The 22308-nt window shown below is 40.2% G+C and overlaps 1 protein-coding gene across 2 annotated transcripts in view; it reads left to right on the top strand.

Moving 5' to 3' along the window:
• The window catches only part of LOC124613035 (GON-4-like protein), a 187593-nt gene that overhangs the window by 80115 nt on the left and 85170 nt on the right, over positions 1-22308 (top strand). For both annotated transcript variants that reach the window (XM_047141604.1, XM_047141605.1), the window contains exon 7: positions 21820-21924. In XM_047141604.1, coding sequence (XP_046997560.1) covers positions 21820-21924 — 105 coding nt within the window. The remainder of the gene's footprint in view (positions 1-21819; positions 21925-22308) is intronic.

Here is a 22308-nt window from a genome sequence, read left to right as displayed (position 1 = left end):
CGTAACAAACCTGACATCATACTCACCAATAAAAAGAAGAAATTAACACAACTAATCAAAATATCCATACCCAATACAACAAATATACAGAAGATAACAGGAGAAAAAATTGAAAAATACATCCAATTGACTGAGGAAGTCAAGGACATGTGGCATCAGGATAAAGTTAACATTATACCAATTATACTATCAACTACAGGAGTCATACCACACAATATCCACCAGTACATCAACGCAATGCAGCTACATCCAAATGTATATATACAACTACAGAAATCTGTAATTATTCATATATGTTCAATTACCCGAAAGTTCCTAAATGCAATGTAACATATACCATACAGTTCAAAGGAAGTCATGCTTGATCAAGGTCCGCGTCACTTTCCATTTTTAACCAGACGTAACATCTGATAAAGGAAAGAAATAATAATAATAATAATAATATTATTAATCGCGTTTTGAATCCTTTTATAGTAGATACACCTAAGATCCTGCCACAGGCAGTAAGGATCCACTGGCCCACTGGATATTGTGGGTTTCTTTAACTCCATTCTTGGACTGAGTGCATGGTCTCCAAGAGGAAGGTGTCTCAGCTGAGTCTTAAACAGTATGTTCACAATTACATTCATTACTTGGAGTTGTGAGGTTGTGCCACCAGGAATTATTACCAGGTCTATGCTGTTATTTGCTGTCTTCATGGGTGTCCTGTGAAAGTATTGAGCACCAGTACTTTCCTTTTGTTAAGCAAAGAATCTGATATTCTGTTCCAAACAACCATCAGCCAAAGTACCGACAGGTCTTCTGTCATCCATCCCTTTTCTTGGCACCTAGATATAAGTACTCCAGGCAGTTTTTCTTTCAGTATCATTTTTCTGTGAAGAATCACTTATGGAGAAGAGCTTCCTTCCATCAGATAATGCACCCAGCATTTCTGACATTCTGGCCTTTTCATCATCAGAACTTTTTGTAGGAACACTTTAATGCCCATTACAGCAACAGTAACATTTGAAGGCATAGCAAAATAAACAGGCGTATGAACAGTGTTGTCCATATGGCCTAATAAACAGTTGTGCTTTTTCCTTAGATCAAGTAGCTGCTGATAGGCACATAGTGTTCCATCATACACCATGGGAAGTCGCTGAGCTAGGATTGTTCTTCATCATAAAGTAAACCCTATTGTCCTTAAGCAAGCACCAGCCAGTACTTGCTTTGGACACAGTTGGAAAATTCTACATCTCCAGCACGTTCATTCCGACAATTTCTTGAGTAATGGAAAAGCCTTCATTGTGTTTCTCTTGCACATATTGAACAATCTGCTGCTTTAATTTGTGATACCTTCTCTGATTTCATCCCCTGAAAGTTAAGCATGAAAAATGGGCATCCTTTAATCTGCTGCCACCTACGGACATTCAGTCATTCACCAAGTTTACTTCCTGCTTTACAGGTGTTGTTGCCTGTGGTTCATAAATCACACTTAACTTAAAATTAGCACTGTATTGTCTGCATAAACCAGTTTTAAACTCATAGATCCATGTTTCTCAACATAATCACAACTGTAATTGCTATCCATTATCAATAGCTACAGTTTACAATTCTTAAGGCACAGACAATATAAGCGAACTGAATGACAACAGTACATTGCCTTCTCAGCATTCTGCAGCTGAATCGGCAGAAACCATACAACTTAGCATTAAGACTGAAAACAATCTTGAAAATCAATAGTGTATTGCACATGTTCTGTGTGAAGACATTTCTGTTACCATTAATTTGTCTCCTAGGTTAAAGTCAAGATTTGGGCCCCTGCCAGTAACCGCAGAGGGTCTCTAAATGCTCACAGATCGGCAACGTGTCAGTTGCTCGTAGCCAATGGGATGATAGTTCCACCCAAACAATGAGAGGCAAGAAGAGAAGCAACGTATTTCTGTACATGAGCAGCAATGGAATTTGTACTCTTGGTTGTCCTGAATGTTTGCATGTTTCCTCCTAATATATCATGGTTTCCAGGGTTTGCTATGGTGGGACCCAAGAACACAGCTGACTATTCTTTCGTCTCTTGCATCCAGTGCTGTTTTTCTGGGGGAACGCTGGGGGATGCGTACCCCTAAACTTTTTCGTTGACAAAGTAATTTTTTTACGATGTTGAGAACTTGGAAGAGTGCCAAAGATTTATTTCACGGATGTAAATTTTTTTATTTCATTTTTTCGTATTGGTAATTGCAATACGAACGATACCAGTACAGTTTTTGGTGGGAAAAGCGATGTCATTGACTGGAGGGGTGATTGGACTCACCTGTTTCATCTGAGGTGTATTATAGGTCAATTGAAGTGTACGATACCATTTTCTTTTATTGTTCAGGAGTTGATGGGAAACACTTGCTTCATTTGAGGTGATGTAAACTGAAGTGTTCGATACCACATTCTCCTGTATGTTTGGGTGTTTGTCTGTATCGCCTGCTTCATTTGAGCTGGAGTCAACTAAAGAGTCCGAAATTTTTTTTTTTTGTAGTTCGACATGTTGATGTCATCATGGCTAAAAGCAGACGGGTGGTATTCCATGCTTCAGTAATAAGTAATTCTCGCTGCGTTATATCCAATGTCGGAGTACCCTCAAACTTTTTTTCAGAGAAAAAGCACTGCTTGCATCCAAACATCTGACCGCTTCACTTATTAGTTGTAGAATCTCAGAACATATTGTGATCTCACACATTATGAGATATCTTGAACAGAATGATCTCAGTGCCAACCAGCATGTATTCCGAAAACAGTGATCGTGTGAAACCCAACTTACACTTTTTTCACATGACGTTCTGAAAGCTTTGGATCAAGGCAACCAGATAGACACGGTATTCCTTGATTTCTGAAAAGCATTTGACTCAGTACTGCACCTTCGCTTATTGTCAAAAGTACAATCATATGGTGTATCAGGTGAAATTGTGACTGGATTGAGGACTTTTTGGTATGAGGACACAGTATGTTATCCTGGATGGAGAGTCATCATCAGATGTAGAAGTCACTTCGGGTGTTCCTCACAGAAGTGTGCTGGAACCCTTGCTATTCATGTTGTATAGTAATTATCTTGGAGACAATATTAATAGTTCCATCAGACCTTTTGCAGATGATACAGTTGTTTATAATGAAGTGCTATATGAAAAAAGCTGCATAAATTTTCAATCAGATGATGATGGGATTTCAGAGTGGTGCAGAGATTGGCAATTTGCTGTAAATGTTCAAAAATGTAAAACTGTGCACTTCACAAAGTGAAAAAACATAGTATCCTTTGGCAATAACATCAGTGAGTCACTATTGAAATTGGTCAACTCATATGAATACCCATGTGTAACACTCTGGAGGGATATGAAATGGAATGATGACATAGTCTCAGTCATGGGTAAAGCAGGTTATAGACTTTGGTTTATTAGTAGAATACTGGAGAAGTGCAATCAGTTTACAAAGGAGATAGCTTACAAATCACTCGTGCTAGCCATCATAGAATGTTGTTCAGGTGTGTGGGACCCATACCAAATAGGACTAACAGGGGATATTGAATGTATACAGAGAAGGGCAGTATGAATGGTCACAGGTTTGTTTACTCTGTGAGTGAGTGTGACAGAGATACTGAAGGAACTGAACTGGAAGACTCTTGAAGATAAGCATAAAATATCCCTAGAAAATCTATTTATAAAGTTTTAAGAAACGGCTTCAAATGGTGATTCTAGAAATATACTATAATACCCTACATATCACTCACATAGGGATCATGTGGATAAGTTTAGAATAATTCATTAATGCACACACACAAAGGCATTCAAACAATCATTCTTCCCATGCTCCATACATGAAGCATTCAAACAATCATTCTTCCCATGCTCCATACATGACTGGAACAGGAGGAAACCCTAATAACTGTTACAGTGGGACATATCCTCCACCACACACTTCTCGGGTGTTTGCAATATGTATGTAGATTAATTGCATACGACAAGTAACTGATACACCTTCTTTCATTCCCATCATACCTCATAGTGAACATTGACAACATTGCTGTGTAAAACATGCCAAGTACGCCACGAGCTCCTGTATAGGCTTATACCTTCTACAGGAATGTATACTGTCCTTGAATATTTATCCAATTTTAAAGTTAGTTCCATTCTGACTGCAAATGGATTCAGGTAAATGGCAAGATGTCCATAAAATGCAAAGGTATGCGACACACAGTCCCACTAAATTTGTTGTCCACTCACCATTCCTCTCACTACCACATTCATCCTGGTTCTCAGCCAAACTGGTGTCACTCCCCCCTCTCCAGCCCTCTCCCCTTTACTCCCTCTCCCCCCTCTGCCTCCTCTCACCACCCTCCCCCCCTCCCCCATCCTCCAACTCTTCAAAATTTTTCAAAGTAAATCTGCATGTGACCTCAATTGCCAAAGCTTCATTTGTAAATGTAATAGGTGCCCTATATTAATCTGTTGTGCGACATAGAAAGTTCAATCTTTGAATGTAAAATACCCTGTATTCTTTTAATGACAAAACTGGGAGAAACCTCAACTTATAATCTGCTAATTACAGTATTTCTTATTGAATGCATAGCTGCAATCTGCTGTGATTATAATGTTCTGCTTTCCATTTCAAAATTCACGTATAATCCCACTATTTAAAGACTGTCTTTTGAAATGTAGCCACAGAATATTTTTCGGTATTTAAAATTGATATGTCGCAGCTAATCTAACTTAGGAGTTCGTGTGTTGCTAAGGCCATTAACTTCTGTTAGCACATTGATGCCATTCCCATAGAGGTTGTTTTAGTATGTATCTTCCCCTCACCCATTTTGATTGCCCATTTTGATTGTGGAAAGATTTGGGAAAGATGAAAATGAAATGTTAGTGATAAGATTTTACAGTGGAATATAAGTGAGTTCAGTATAGGCACTTGTGCCTGAATTTTTGTAGATTATATGTACCACTCCTTGTTCCTTCCAATTGACAAGAATATGTTAGTGCAAGTTCATCACATTGTTCTTTCCATGTGTCCCCTGATGAAACAAAAGACTCTCACTAACCTCATTATGTATTGTCTCCGCCCATTGCTGCATGGTGAAGATTTTTATGAGCACAATGTTTGCGGAGGATCTGCTTTTCTAGAGGTGAAGGCATTTCACCTGTTGTTTTCAGAAGATTTGAGTTTTCTGAACAAGGAGCAGAATACACACTTAATCTCTACAATGGACTTGGTATTCTCTATAGATCTTTCCTTACCCTTTCAGGCATTGCTCAGTGGGGAATTTGTTGACAATGTGCAGGTGTGACCACTAATTCATCTTGCTGCACTTGTCAGTAGAAGTAGTCTCTGAAATTTTGCTGTCAGTACTGGTGGTGTGCAAGTAGTGGTACTCACTTGATGAAGTGTGCAGTACCCACACATTACATTGACAGGGATCACCGTATATTAAAAAGTTCAGAAGATTGTCATCATAGTTTGTTTGTTTGGCTGAATACAGCTTATTCCTCATGCCAAAGGGACCATCTTAATGACAGGACATCACATTCATCTCTCCCTCTCACACTCCACCATCTGGTCCACAGCTTTCTCCAACATTATTCTGTCTGTTTATCCCACAACTTTTGCAGTTTTTGCTGCTTGTCTTTGTTAACAAGAGAATATTTGAAATATCGTTTTCTTCTTTAAATGTGAACATTTTAGGTTAGTATTTACCATGACTGCTATTGACATTAAATTAAACATGTGTATTGTTACCAGTGGCTTAACAGTAAACTTTTTGTTTCTTTCGATATCATTTTCTTCCTTATGATACTCCATCTTATTTAGCTCATAAATAACATAAATGTTCTTCAAAGCAACACAGAAAATTCATGACTCATTTATGAGTTAAAACCGCACATAATACATAATGAATGATAAATAGCAAACATTAACAACGCAACTGAAATTTGTGATGAACAAACTCCAGTAAAAACTGATGTGAGCAGCATAAATCAAAGTTGTTGCTCCCTGTATAATTTTTATGTAAACAGTCAACAATCCTCAATATTAAGATATCAAGATAGGTGAATTTAACAATTTAACATCCATCTCTCTCTCTCTCTCTCTCTCTCTCTCTCTCTCTCTCTCTCTCTCTCTCTCTCTTTTTTTCTCTTCCCCTCTCCCTCACTCTTTCTCTCCCCTATTGATAATACTAGTCACTTGTAACATTAGTAACAGCTGATTATCAGGCAGTTGTGAAATAACCTGCTGATGACATCACAATCTTCACAAACAGTGACACTGTGTTTAAGCAAACATTACTTTATCTTTGGAGTCTTTAGAACTCTACAGCTATTTATAAGTGAAACAATTGGAAAAGTGTGGGAACCAGTCACAAATTCATCAAGTGTTTGTTTATCAGTAACTAGTTTTGGATGTAAACAAATCTTCAGAAGGGTAGCATATAGAGGTTATCACCCCTCATGATGGGCACTAGCAAAAGTGTTGTAAAAATGTTGACAAGAGAGAATACAAAACCAAATTTGTACATGACATACCTTCGTGGTTGAGATATGAAGGTACATTGCAAGAGGCATGGAAGGGGTGTCCCCCACTTGTGAGGTCTGTTCAGAAAATTCCAGAACTTTGCCCATAAAACTGTTTTACTTTTAGCTTTTACTTATTGTGCATGGTCTCTCCTCTTCAATTGGTATGCCACTCCCAATGCCGTTTCCATTTCTGGGAGCAGTCTTGGTACACCTCTTGCTGGATCACGCAAGGCGCCATCTGTGAATTTTCTCCTCTCTCTTCTATCATTGTGAAACTTCATCCTTCCAACGAGGTTTTCAACTTTGGAAATAAAAAAAGTCCGCATGGGCCAGGTCTGGAGAGTACAGAGGTTGAGGCAGCATAGTGATTTCATTTTTTGTATAGTAGTCATGCACCAACAGGGATGAATGTGTTGGTGCATTATCATGATGCAAGAACCAGGAATTGTTTCGCCACATTTCAGGCCATTTTCTTCTCACATTTTCTAGCAGGCATTGCAAAATATCCCGGTTGTACCATCTATTAATAGTTTGCCCCTAAGGCATGAATTCTTGATGAACTAATCCTTCAAAGTCAAAGAAAACTATCAGCATGGCTTTGACATTTGATCTGACATGAAGAGCTTTTTTGGTCTTGGAGAACCTTCCCTGGCACATTGTGAAGATTGAACCTCAGTCTCAACATCGTAACTGTAGACCCACATCTCATCACCAGTTGTTCTCATTTGTACACTCCAAAAGCTATTCACACATTGTGAGGTGAAGGTCTTTCAGGTCTTGACTCATGAGTCATGGGATGAATTTGGCAGCATCATGGTGTGTTCTGAGATGCTGTCTCAGGATTTCATAACATGGTCCAACTGAAATGTTACATTCTTCTGCAGTCTCTTGGACAGTCTGTCTTCCCCTAGGGGGCTTGCCACTCTTGCTTGGCTACCATGTAGCCCCAGCCTTTGAAGCATCTTTTCATTTCCGTGCTGCATGTCTATCCTCTTGCTATTATTTTTCCCCTCTCTTGAGGAACATGTCTGGGATGTTTTTGGGTGTGTGTCCTGCATTTTCAGTAGCCTGGCATCAAAACAGCCCCATCACTGTTTTTTTTTTTTTTTTTTTTTTCTCTGTTCCACTTTTTCTATCCTTCCTCTGCTTTGATGTTTCAGATTCCTCTTTTTCTTCTTCCTCCCTGTGCCCTTATGAAGGCTGGCCCATGCATCTGATGCATAATAGGTGACTGGATAACGCATAATTCCCAGGCCCAGGTCAACAGGTAAGGTTCGCACATACCCCCTGGTACAGGCCAGGCCCAATGAGTGGTGATTGCCTGAGCTGCTACCTTCCCAAATTGTCAGTTGGTATCTCTGTCAGGTGTTTGGGAGGTGTGGAAATCATGTGGGAGATTCTCACAATGAGCCAAACTTCTTCACAATCTAAGTCTACTAAACATAAACTAAATGAGGCTAACAAATCAAAGATCCTGCCAGCTGCACCTCAGTTCCTCATGGTTTCGCATACTAAAACAGTCAGTCCTCTGCTACAGTTAATCCGTTTACTATACAGCAAGATGTTGATGCAATTGCCAGCTCTGTGAAATCCTGTTGTCTTTTACGCAATGCCACTTTGCTTTTGGAGACTACTTGTGATTCTCAAGTACAACAACTGCTTGCAGCTTCACTATTCCGTGGCTATTCTGTTGGTGTTGAGGCCCATTGAACGTTGAATTCTTTGCATGGTGTTATTTACACTAGGATGCTCGATGGTCTGACCGAGGCAGAAATCCAAACTTAGCTCTCTGATCAGGGCGTCATTGCAGTCCATCGGGTGATGAAAAATGCAGATACATTTTTAGAGCCCACATGCACTCTTTTTCTGGAGCTTAATAGAGTAGTGCTTCTATCCAAGATCAAAGCAGGCTATGAAGTTATCACAGTCTGATTGTACATTCCGGACCCTAAGCGCTGCTACCAGTGCCACTGTTAAAACCACACTCGAATGTCCTGTTGACACCCAGCCAATGTGTAACCTGTGGTAGAGATGCTCATGTGGACAATTGTCTGCCTCTTTCTCCCTGCTGTATCAGTTACAATGGTGATCATGCAGCCTCCTTCTGAGATTGTCCCATTTATCTCTAGATAAGTGGGCCATCCAGGAGATCCGGGTGAAGGAAAAAGTGCTTTACCCTGTTGCTCACAAGTTGTTGGATAGTCAGAAATGCTATGTTTTACAATCCATCACTTACAGTACCATTCTTCCTACATCTCGCTCCATGGGGGACGTGGTCACACAGACATGTGACTTCAAATTCAGCATCACAGTTGTAAAATTGACCAGTGTCATGATAGCATACCTGTCTCCTTCTCGTCCAGCTGTGCAACAAGGCACTAAATTTTCACCTCATATGGTGAAATTACCTGCTACACAACCAGCAGGTTGGAAAGGACAGAAGGAATACTCCTGAGAAGGCTTTTTACGTCCCCCCAGCCAACAAACATCTGAATCAACTTCTGCCAACTGCAGAGGCACCAAGAAATCGAACGAAGGCAAACAGTCTAATGGTCTTCTCTTCCTTTGTTGACTCTGAGATCTCTTCAACAGTGTCACCACATGATATTCTCACCAGGCTGATCTCTGTGTCACCTGTGTACACCATCAACCGTTTTTCTGCCCTGGACTTTGCAGATTGACTGAGGGAGAATGCTGACACCTCTGTAGATCTCATGAAGCAGAATCCTCCAGCCTCTGCACCCTTTAACAGAGTCTTCGAAGGCTGGCACTTGACAACCGCCATGATGACACGCCTTGGTTTTTTCCTGCCTCCCCTTTCGTCATCTTGACTCTCCTCCAATGGAACATTTACGGCTTTAGATCTAACAAGGATGACTTATGGCTGCTCTTTGAATTGCCTCCATAAACAAAACTGTGTACTCATGACAGCTTTGACCTCTCACATTTCTTTCCAGTCTGTTTTGAGTTTCCGTTGAAGACGGCATTCCCTCTCATGAGGGGGAGTCGTGCTGCTCTCGTGGGATGACATTCGTAGTCACACTGTCTCCCTGAACATCTGGCTGTGAGCTGTTGTTGTGTGCATTTTACTTCCCTACTTCGCCTTTTCCCTTTGTACCATTTACATACCTCCATCATTCGGTGTGACCGGGCACACTTCCTCACCCCTTTTTGCTGCTTGGGGACTTCAGTGCACACCATTACCTGTGGGGCTCTTCCAAAACCCGTCTGAGAGGTGCCCTCTTGGCTGACCTTCTCAATCAATTCAATCCTATCTGCCTTGCCACTGGAGCACCCATGTTCCTTTCAGTCCCCACACACACCTATTCTCATTTGGACATCTCATTCTGAACTGTCCAGCTTGCCCGTCGTCTCAAGTGGTCCATTCTCTTTGACACATACTGAAGCGACCATTTCCTGTGTGCTATTCATTTGTTGGTTCCTACCCCACCTATGTGCAAACACAAATGGTAGCTTTCTAAGCCCGATCAGAGGCTTTCTTCCACTTTGGTGACCTTTTCACCAGTTGTGATGACCAGGTAAGTACTGCCTCACCAACATGATCCTTAACGCTGCAGAATGTTCCATTCCTCACACTTTGTCCTTACTGTGCTGTATTCTGGTCCCTTGGTGGACAGAGGCGTATCAAGATGCAATTCACTTGCGAAGATGTGCTATCCACATTTTTAACAGTCATCCTACGATGGCAAACTCCATTTACAAACAGATGTGTGCGCAGTTTCATTGCAGTCTTCAGGATAGCAAAGAAGCTAGCTGGGTTTCATTTACTAGTTCTTTAACAGTTCCATTCCCTCTTCCATTGTCTGGGCCAACCTCTGACAGCTCTCTGGGACCGAGGTCCATTCCCCATTTCCCACCTGACCATAGCAGATGATTTCACAATGGACCCTTTTGCTATTTGCAACACCTTGGGCTGCTATTTTGTAGAGATTTCTAGCACCATTCACTATCATCCAGCCTTCCTCCATCGGAAACGAGTGGAGGTGGTTTGGATAATACTCTTCTCTTCTCAGAATCGTGAGTGCTACACTGCCACATTTACTATGAGGGAGCTAGATCATGCTCCTACTTCATGCCGATTCCCAGTCCCAGTGCTGGACGATTTCACATTCAGATGTTGCAAAACCTTTCCCTTGCGGGCAAGCATCTTCTCCTTTCCTTGGTGGACTGAGGCGTGCCACGATGCAATTTGCATGCAGAGACGTGATCTCCACTGTTTTAACCGTCATTCTACAATGGCAAACTGTAGGAGTATATGCTTGCCCACGAGAGAGAGATTCTGCAGCATCTAAATGTGAACTCGCCCCGCCCTGGGGCATGGAATTGGGATGAAGTGAGTGCATGATCTAGCTATCTAGCTCCCTCATAGTGAAAGCACCATCCAGGCAGAAGGCATGTTTCCCAGATGCTGACATGAAGCCACTGTCATACGTCATACCCATACCTAAGCCCGGTACAGACAAACAACTTCCTTCTAGCTACCACCCCACTTCTCTCACCAGCTGTGTTTGCAAGGTGATGGAATGTATGATTCATGTGCAGCTAGTATGGTGGCTTGAGTCAACTTAGTAACCACTACATAATGTGGATTCTGCAGTTGACCATCTTGTCACTTTGTCAGCCCATGTCATGAATGATTTTCTGCAGAAATACCAAACTAACCACGTTTTTCGATTTGGAGAAAGCCTACAACACTTGCTGGATGGCAGATATCTTCTGTACTCCCTACACATGGTTTTCAACGTATGTGTGGGTTCTGCCTTATTGGACACATTTGTCTAGGAAAAGAGGTGTGCCTCAAGAGTTCCGTCCTTTTTGCTATCTCCATTAAGCCCAATTTTGGTCTATCTCCCACCGGGCATCTTCAGCTCCCTTTTCATAGACGATTTTGCCATATATTCCAGTTCTCCACAGACTTGTCTCCTTGAGCGGCACCTTCAGTGATGTCTCGATTGTCTTTCCTTGTGGAGTATTGTCAATGGCTTTCACTTTTCCACTGACAAAACCATTTGTTTGAATTTCTATTGGCACAATGGGTTTCTTCCACCATCTTCACATCTTGGTCCTATTGTTCTTCTGTTTGTTGAAACTACAAATTTCCTGGGGTTCATGCTTGATAGGAAGCTTTCTTGGTCCTTCCATGTGTCTTACCTCTCCGCCCGCTGTACACAGTCCCTCAATGTCCTACATGTGCTCAGCAGTACGTCCTGGTGACCAGATCTTTCCACCCTCTTCCATTTGTACCAGCCCTTGCTTGCTCGAAACTAGACTGTGGGTGTTTTGTTTAAGCATCTACATGTCCATCCAGCTTATGTCATCTCAATACAATCCACCATCATGGCATCTGTTTGGCCACTGGAGCCTTTTACACAAGACCAGTTGAGAGTCTGTAAGCAGAAGTTGGTGAGCTACCACTATCATACAGCCATGATTTTCTCCTCAGCAGATACACATGCCATTCGTTTGGCCCCACTGGCCACCCACCGTATGTCTCCTCATTTAATCACTCATTTGATCGCCAGTATGAGTATGTCCCTCTTTTCTGTTACCTCCTGGAGTTCGCTTTCGGCTATTGCTCCAGCAACTTAACTTCCTGCTACCTGCCAATTTCCCATTCGGTGTCAACCCTTCATCACCTTGGCTTCATGTGGTGGCCTGTGTTCACCTTGGACTTCATTCGCTACCTAAGGACACTACTTCAGAGTCGTTCTATTGCCATAAGTATCTCGACCTTCGCATGTAACTTTGAAATAGTAACTTTGTGTAAACTGATGGCTCTCGGACAGACTGTGGTGTTGAGTGTGCCTTTGTCATTGGCATCAATGATTTTCAGATACGTTTTCCGGAACACTGTTCAGCATTTATAGTAGAGCTGTTCGCCCTGTATCAGGCAACACAGTACATCTGGTGACAGAGGCTTTTCAACAGTGTCATTTGCTCCGACTCCCTGTGTCATTCAGAGCCTCTTTGTGCTGTATACCGTCCATCCCTTAGTGCAACGAGTCCAGGAAACCTTTTGCTTGCTCTCTCTTCATGGAGCCACTGTGATGTTTATGTGGGTCCATAGTCGTGTCAGTCTTACTGGAAACAAGGCCGCTGATGCTGCTGCCAAGGTTGCAGTCCTTGTACCTCAGCTCACTAGTTCTTCCATTCCCTCCAGTGATTCTGTGTTGCTGTCTGTCAGCAGGTGGTGTCACCTTGGCATTGCCACTGGTCTTCCCTTCGTGGAAACAAGCTCTTGGGAATAAAACCACTTCCAGCAGCTTGGCCGAAGTCCTCTCGGCCATCATTTTAGCTAGCTTGCATATTGGGCACTGTCTTTTTAGCCTTGCCATCTGTTACTTGGTGATCCTCCTCCACTTTGTGCTCATTGTCCTCAACTTTTGACAGTTCACCATTTCCTTATGGAATGCCCCTTTTTTTTAACCACTTACATTTTAATTTATGTTTTCCTTCTGAGTTATTGGCTGTTTCAGCTAACTAGGTGCAGGCTGTTGACCACGTTTTGCTTTTTATCCATCATAGCAATATGATGAAGGACATTTAATCTTTAGTTCAGGACCTCTGTTGTCTGTATGGTGTATTTTATGCCCCTTTCACCAAGAGAAAGTCCCTGTTTTGAGCTGTCTTTCCTTCTGTGTATTGGGCTTAATGTGTAGTCACTTTTAACTCCATTTTTGTCTTCAGGTTCTGTGGTTCTGATATGGGTGCATCTGACCTTAGTTGTTTTTGCTCCCCGAAATGAAACAAAACAAAACAAACAAAACAGACAGTCTTCAGTTGGCATGCACAATTTCATTGACGTTCCTGACATGAGTGTCGTTGGTAGACGTGGAAGGGCGTCCTGAAAGAGGGTCATCCTTAACTTTCGTTTAGTCTTTTTTTTTTTTAAACCATTTGAACCATTTGTAACACCAAATTCAGCTTAAGCACTCATCACCATAGGCTTCCTGCATCATTTGGTGAGTCTGTGTAAAGGTTTTCTTGAGTTTCTTTCAAATTAAATCAGATACATTTCCCCTCTAACTGTGTCATGTCAGAATTCGCAAACTGTGTGACACAATGTTCTACTCAGTACAGCACTTAAACAATAACAGACATACAACAATGAAACTTCCAACAGTTCCACATTAAACACAGGCATGTGCAGGGATGCCAAACGCATTTCGCTCCAACACATCATTGGCGCAAAATTGCGAAACTTCCAAAATTTTTTGAGCAGATCTTGTACACTGCTTAACACAGTGCTGCACGTTTGTGAATCTTGCTGCCAATGTGTTGTGTGTGAATTCCTGGATTTCCCAGTGGATGTTCTCATGTAACTTGTCAAATGTGGCAACAGTGAGGTTCTATGAGCTGTGTGTAAGTCTCGTGTTTCAGTTTAGCGTGGCTTACTTTGTGGTGTTCCATGTGACTTCCTTTTTCCGTTGCTATTTGATTATGATGGTGTATCTGTATTCTGTGAAAGAGCATGTGTTCCTCGTGAAACAGTATTGGGTAAGTGGTGCCTTTAAGACATGTCACTGACGGTTTTTGGAGTATTTTGGTGATCAACATAATCCGCTAAACACTGCATTCAGGGCTTGGTGACGAAGCTGGAGACAAAGGAAATCATGTTTCCATGACAGAGGATTATGGTCCCATTCACAAACTTGCAGCATCCTTCTGAAATGTCTATATAGGTGGGTGGAGGTCATTTCCAGCACCTTGTAACATACCTTCATTCTTCAACCAGGAAGGTATGTCATACAGAAATTTGGTGCTCTGTCCTCTTTTATTAAGATTTTTTTAACACTTTTCTCAGGACCCCATATAGAACATCTGTTATTTCATGTGCGATATGCACATTAATCAAACAGTGGACAATTCAGGATGGAATGTAACAATATTATGAAAAGGAAAGTTGCTACTCACCATGTAGCGGAGATGCTGCGTTGCAGATTGGCACAACAAAAAGACTCTCACAAATTAAACTTTCAACCAGCATAGCCTTCATCAAAAATAGACCCACACACACACACACACACACACACACACACACACACACGTGCAAACATAACACACACACACACACACACACACACACACACACACACACACACACGACTGCAGTCTCTGGCAACGGAGGCCACAATGTTAAACATTCTAAGTGTTAAACCTCATGTTTGCGTGAAGAAACAAAAAACAATGGCTCTGCTTTTGTACCTAACTTAATCACATCAAAAAAAGTGAAAAGGTATTCTCATACCACAGAATTATGCTTCTTGCCTTATTATTGCAAAAAACAGTTAGACAAATTAAAAAATAAGTAATTTATTATGATTATTCTAAGAGCCATACCAGGGAACTGACTGGTTCTAAGTGCTAATAAGACAAATTTTGTTTCATGTGCCATTAATACTGAGGTTATTTTTCATTTGTGATAGTACAAGTAGAGAAATACAACAGTAATGTTGTAACTAGTAGAACTGTAATAAAAAAATTCTCGTATCTTTTTAATATTTTGCAAGAAAATAAAAAAATTAAGTTCAAGGGGAAAATCTCTTAGTATTGACTTCTATTTCTTACACAATGCCATTCTTGGGATCAGATGTCGAAGGTTTACTGTAGAACTTCCTGTGATTTGAGGAAGAAATTACAGCATTATCAAAACATCTTTCTGTTTTGCAGCTGATAAACATGGCTAGTCTTTCAGATGAAGTATGGCATGACATATATTAGCCATTGTCTTTCGTCTTTTGAATATGTTGACCTTTTCCTTTCTTCTGTTTCAGAGTAAGAATTTTTAATAGCTATTTAAGACTGATGAGCATGAGACACTTTGATCATACTGCATTTGGAGATATTACATGCTTGCATTGGGCAAAAATATTTCAATGGCATCTTTAAAATCAGCAAAGTCATTTGTATACATTGTAATTACATCTGTGGCTGTTTGCTGATGATGCTGTGGTTTACATGAAGGTGATATTGTTGAATGACTAGGAAGATACAAAAATCAAACACTGGAAAATCCAGGATGGAATGTAACAGTGTTCTGAAAAGGAAAGTTGCTACTCAGCATGTAGCAGAGATGATGAGTCACAGATAGACACAACAAAAGGACTATCACAATATAAGCTTTCAGCCAACAAGGCCTTTGTCGAAAATAGATAATAGATGACACACACACACACACACACACACACACACACACACACACACACACACACACACACACACATACATACAGGCTACTTACACATACATGACTGCAGCCCAGTGTGTGGCTTCAGCTGCCAGAGGCTGTGTGTGTGTGTGTGTGTGTGTGTGTGTGTGAAAAAGACCTTGGCTGGCCGAAAGCTTATATTGTGACAGTCATTTTGTTGTGCCTATCCGCTACTCAGCATCTCCGCCGCAACTTTCCTTTTCATAATATTATATGAGGATACAAGATGCTTTTGACAAAATTTCTAGTTGGTGTTGAATGACCCCCAGATAGCTCTAAATGTATAAAAATGTAAGTTAATCTAGGTGAACAGGCAAAACAGTCATGAAATGTTTGAATTCAGCATCAGTAATGTGCTACTTGATACAGTCTTAAATATCTAGGTATGATGTTGCAAAGTGATATGAAATTGAACAAGCATGTGAGGATTTCAGTGGGGAACGCGAATGGTTGACTTCAGTTTATTGGGAGAGTTTTAGGAAAGTGAAGTTCATCTATAAAGGAGACTGCATATAGAACTCCAGTGCAACTCGTTCTTGAGTACTGCTCGAGTGTTTGAATCCCCACCAGGTAGAATTGAAGGAAGACGTTGAAGCAGTCCAGAAGGAGGCTAAGAGATTTGTCACGATAAGTTCAGTCAACATGCAAGCATTACAAAGATTACTCAAGTGAGAATCCATGGGGGGTGAAGATGATGATCTTTTCAAGCAATGCTGCTGACAAAATTTAGAGAACCAGCATTTGAAGCTGACTGCAGAATGATCCTGCTGCTGCCAACATACATTTCGTGTAAGGACCACGAACATAAGATAAGAGAAGTTAGAGTTCTTACAGAGGCATGTTGTTGTTGTGGCCTTCAGTCCTGAGACTAGTTTGATGCAGCTCTCCATGCTACTCTATCCTGTGCAAGCTTCTTCATCTCCCAGTACCTACTGCAACCTACATCCTTCTTGATCTGCTTGGTGTATTCATCTCTTGGTCTCCCTCTACGATTTTTACCCTCCACACTGCCCTCCAATACTAAATTGGTGATCTCTTGATGCCTCAGAACATGTCCTACCAATCGATCCCTTCTTCTAGTCAAGTTGTGCCACAAACTTCTCTTCTCCCCAATCCTATTCAACACCACCTCATTAGTTATGTGATCTACCCATCTAATCTTCAACATTCTTCTGTAGCACCACATTTCGAAAGCTTCTATTCTCTTCTTGTCTAGACTATTTATCGTCCATGCTTCACTTCCATACGTAGCTACACTCCGTACAAATACTTTCAGAAACAACTTCCTGACACTTAAATCTATACTCGATGTTAACAAATTTCTCTTCTTCAGAAACCCTTTCCATGCCATTGCCAGTTTACATTTTATATCCTCTCTACTTCGACCATCATCAGTTATTTTGCTACCCAAATAGCAAAACTCCTTTACCACTTTAAGTGTCTCATTTCCTAATCTAATACCCTCAGCATCACCCGACTTAATTCGACTACATTCCATTATCCTCGTTTTGCTTTTGTTGACGTTCATCTTCTATCCTCCTTTCAAGACGCTATCCATTCCATTCAACTGCTCTTCCAAGTCCTTTGCTGTCTCTGACAGAATTACAATGTCATCGGCGAACCTCAAGGTTTTTATTTCTTCTCCCTGGATGTTAATACCTACTCCGAATTTTTCTTTTGTTTCCTTCACTGCTTGCTCAATATACAGATTGAATAACATCGGGGAGATGCTACAACCCTGTCTCACTCGCTTCCCAACCACTGCTTCCCTTTCATGCCCCTCGACTCTTATAACTGCCATTTGGTTTCAGTACAAATTGTAAATAGCCTTTGCTCCCTGTATTTTACCCCTGCCACCTTCAGAATCTGAAAAATAGTATTCCAGTCAACATTGTCAAAAGTCTACAAATGCTAGAAACGTAGGTTTGCCTTTCCTTAATTTTTCTTCTAAGATAAGTCGTAGGGTCAGTATTGCCTCACGTGTTCCAATATTTCTATGGAATCCAAACTGATCTTCCCCGAGCTCAGCTTCTACTAGTTTTTCCATTCGTCTGTAAAGAATTCGCGTTAGTATTTTGCAGCCATGACTTATTAAACTGATAGTTCAGTAATTTTCACATCTGTCAACACCTGCTTTCTTTGGGATTGGAATTATTATATTCTTCTTGAAGTCTGAGGGTATTTCGCCTGTCTCTTACATCTTGCTCACCAGATGGTAGAGTTTTGTCAGGACTGGCTCTCCCAAGGCTGTCAGTAGTTCTAATGGAATGTTATCTACTCCCGGGGCCTTGTTTCAACTCAGGTCTTTCAGTGCTCTGTCAAACTCTTCACGCAGTATCATATCTCCCATTTCATCTTCATCTACATCCTCTTCCATTTCCATAATATTATCCTCAAGTACATCGCTCTTGTATAAACCCTCTATATACTCCTTCCACCTTTCTGCCTTCCCTTCTTTGCTTAGAACTGGGTTGCCATCTGAGCTCTTGATATTCATACAAGTCGTTCTCTTCTCTCCAAAGGTCTCTTTAATTTTCCTGTAGGCAGTATCTATCTTACCCCTAGTGAGATAAGCCTCTACATCCTTACATTTGTCCTCTAGCCATCCCTGCTTAGCCATTTTGCACTTCCTGTCGATCTCATTTTTAAGACGTTTGTATTCCTTTTTGCCTGCTTCATTTACTGCATTTTTATATTTTCTCCTTTCATCAATTAAATTCAATATTTCTTCTGTTACCCAAGGATTTCTACTAGCCCTCGTCTTTTTACCTATTTGATCCTCTGCTGCCTTCACTGCTTCATCCCTCAAAGCTATCCATTCTTCTTCTACTGTATTTCTTTCCCCCATTCCTGTCAATTGTTCCCTTATGCTCTCCCTGAAACTCTGTACAACCTCTGGTTCCGTCAGTTTATCCAGATCCCATCTCCTTAAATTCCCACCTTTTTTGCAGTTTCTTCAGTTTTAATCTACAGTTCATAACCAATAGATTGTGGCCAGAGTCCACATCTGCCCCTGGAAATGTCTTACGGTTTAAAACCTGGTTCCTAAATCTCTGTCTTACCATTATATAATCTATCTGAAACTTGTCAGTATCTCCAGGCTTCTTCCATGTATACAACCTTCTTTTATGATCCTTGAACCAAGTGTTAGCTATGATCAAGTTATGCTCTGTGCAAAATTCTACCAGGCGGCTTCCTCTTTCATTCCTTACTCCCATTCCATATTCACCTACTAGGTTTCCTTCTCTCCCTTTTCCTACTACTGAATTCCAGTTACCCATGACTTTTAAATTTTCGTATCCCTTCACTATCTGAATAATTTCTTTTATTTCATCATACATTTCTTCAATTTCTTCGTCATCTGCAGAGCTAGTTGGCATATAAACTTGTACTACTGTAGTAGGCATGGGCTTCGTGTCTATCTTGGCCACAATAATGCGTTCACTATGCTGTTTGTAGTAGCTTACCCACATTCCTATTTTTTTATTCATTATTAAACCTACAGAGGCATATAGACAATCATTTTTCCCCTTATTCTATTTGTGATTGGAACAGCAAGGGAAATTACTAGTAGCAGCACAGCCAGTGGTGGCCAGTTATCATATGCTAATGTGCTACAGCATACTGTAAATATTGCACTAAAATTACACCATCTCTCTTCAAATGCGAACCGAAATTGCACTAAAATTTCCCCACTTCTCTTCAAATGCATGCTATTACGCAAATAAAATGGATGAAAACTTTTTTTGTAGTGCTCTCTCCATGATAATTAGACATCAGTGCTGAGTGCTGAAATGATTGTCAGCTGCACTACAGTCAACTCAGACAAGGGACACACCTGTCTTTTTTTGACTGGGCATGCTCTAATGTAATGTCATCTCTGCTGGTGCTTTGAGTGCAAGATTGCTTGCAGCACTAGACCAACATTTTTCTTTGAAATTGCTTGCAACATAATGTGCAGGCATAGAGTATAAGGGTTTTTTGAGGAGCGGTTGCAGTAATGGCTTTGTGGGCAAGTGGTTACCTGAGCTGTCTGGTAATTTGTTGACCCGGTTTAAATACATGAAATTAATATATTCCATTTAGTTATGATTACTGCCCTTGTTATTCAAAGGCCTATAGATAATTATAAAAAAAATTATAAAAATTATAATAAAATTATAATAAAAATTATAATTATAAAAAAAGACGAGTATATGAGCAAATTTAGTAGGGAAGATTTTTTCCAAAGTGAGTACCACAGAAATGAATTTATTAAAAGAAGGTGGCATAATCCAGTTTTGCTGTCTTAATTTTGTTTGTTTGTTCATGACTAGTTTCAACCTTTGTGAACGTCAAGCTTTCAAACCAACAAGACAGCATTTGTGAACCAAAACGAGTAGAAAACACAAATTTCAAAATACTGATATTTTAATATATAAGACATAGTTTTCTATTGTAGAACCACAAAATCACTTTAGAATGGCCTAGTAAGCTGAAACTAACTGTGAACAAGTAAAATTAATGCAGCTAATGTGGAAAACACTGCCCGTTTTTTTTTTTTTTTTTTTTTTTAGTAAGAAAGTGTTTTCTGTTGTTGATCTACTAAAGAAGCCCCTTTCTGGTAGATATTAGGAGGAGAAAGTGAGATTTAAAGAGTTAGGTAGATCTCCAAATGTAAATCTAAAGACAGGAGAGTGTGGGACAGAGTTCACCAATTCAGCTCAACCTATGTGAAAAAAAGTTGGTAGATGCTCCTTTCAAGTTCCTAGGATGTTTCTAGTGAGAACTATAGGAAAAGGTAAAATGCCCTCTAAAGATTTACAAATATAATATGAGGAAATTTTGAGAGGGAGAACTTAGAACAGCATGATAGCTGAGTGGTTATGAGCAGAGGTTGGTAATTTGGTGGCTGGGCTTCATTTCCCTTTGGTTCCAAGTCTTTGTTCTTTCATTTTATTTTAGTCCATGCAATGTTAAATGGTTAATTATAAAATTTAAATGTATTTAAACAGTTCAGTTTATATGTGTAAAATTAAAATATTCAATTTAATTATGAGTGCTATCCTTGTAAGTCAGAAGGCTATAGGCCACCATATTGCAGTGCACACAGGTAAAATTTAGCACAAGCCACCACTGGGTACAACATACTTTCCAGCATGATTTGCAGTGTGTGTATGCAGTAGATGTAGATGGAATTGGTTCATAACTTTACTTGACTTAACAATCAGGTGTAAATTGTGCAGAGAAAGGCCTTACTTACCTTTCTTTGTTTCTCTATAATTGCAAAATTTCTGTCGCACCATAAAAAGCTGTAGTCACTCCAACACTTGTATGTTCTCTCTTCATACCATCCTAAATTAAAGGGAGGTGACTTTGGTGCATGACATGTGGATCTCCAGAGGGAAGCACTGCTTGACACAAAGCCCAATGCTAATCTAACAATGAATAACTGAAACATTCTCTTCATGATTTAACACTTGGATAAAGCCTACAGAAATGCCAAAGAGCTCTGAGAACACAATACGTTTTGTGAAGAAATGGCACTTAGAACATTTTATATTTCCATTCTTCATTTGATGAAATTGTGGCTGATTGAAGTGTTTTTTCCTTATGTTTATATAATTTGATCCAATTTTGGTCATTGAACTGTTATAAATCTTTAGCAGATTTCTGTCTTGGGTTCAGATTGTGATGTTAAGTGTCCATGAGTTTTAGTATTTTTGAGTCAGGAGCATAATTTGGCAGTGCTGACACATTCTACTCTGGTGACCCGTAGAATTAAGATAGCTCATTTTCTTTTTTGCATGAACTCTTCTTCATTTATGCAGACAATTATGGTGTAATTATATCTCTGTTAGCTCATGCCACGTGATTTATGAGACATTGCTGTATGAAAGTGCTTGAAACCAATTCAGAGGCCACTTTAAACACATCTCCTTTGAGTATGTTGGGCTACAGTATCAAGTAGTTCTCTCTCTCTCTCCCTGTCTCTCTCTCTCTCTCTCTCTCTCTCTCTCTCTCTCTCTCTCTCTCTCTCTCTCTCTCTCAGTATAAATGTTACTGGTATTGGTATTTTTTCAGTGCCAGATATGAACAATACAGTGGATGATGATGAAGATGCTGACCCAGAGTACAACATTCTAGCTGATGTGGAAGAGGCTGAAATGGAAGAGGAGAAAGAAGATAGTAAGAAATCATATGTTCATATATCTCTATTTATTCTGCTTTGTTTCCAACTATAAACGCAACAGCAACAGCAGCAGCATTAATTTTTGTAAATCATAAATGAGATATTCTTGTCATTCAGTTACATTAGACTGTAGTAATAAACATTTTGCAACAACAACAGTGGCTGAAGTAACTTGATGAAGAATAACAGCCTTTGTATCAAGAATAACAGCATTTGTATCTCTGCTGTGATACTTGTTCATTCTTTCAGACAATGAGAAAGACACACTGCCCAGTTTCAATGTTTTTTGAATATGTGATAAACACAGGCATGAGGGGTATTTGAAGCAAGATTTCATTTCAGTTTTCAAGTTCATTGATCTCTTATATCAGACATCTTTC

Source organism: Schistocerca americana, chromosome 4, assembly GCF_021461395.2.
Source record: "Schistocerca americana isolate TAMUIC-IGC-003095 chromosome 4, iqSchAmer2.1, whole genome shotgun sequence".
In the NCBI taxonomy this organism is placed as follows: Eukaryota; Metazoa; Arthropoda; class Insecta; order Orthoptera; family Acrididae; genus Schistocerca; species Schistocerca americana.
This window is presented reverse-complemented; position numbering and strand designations above follow the sequence as displayed.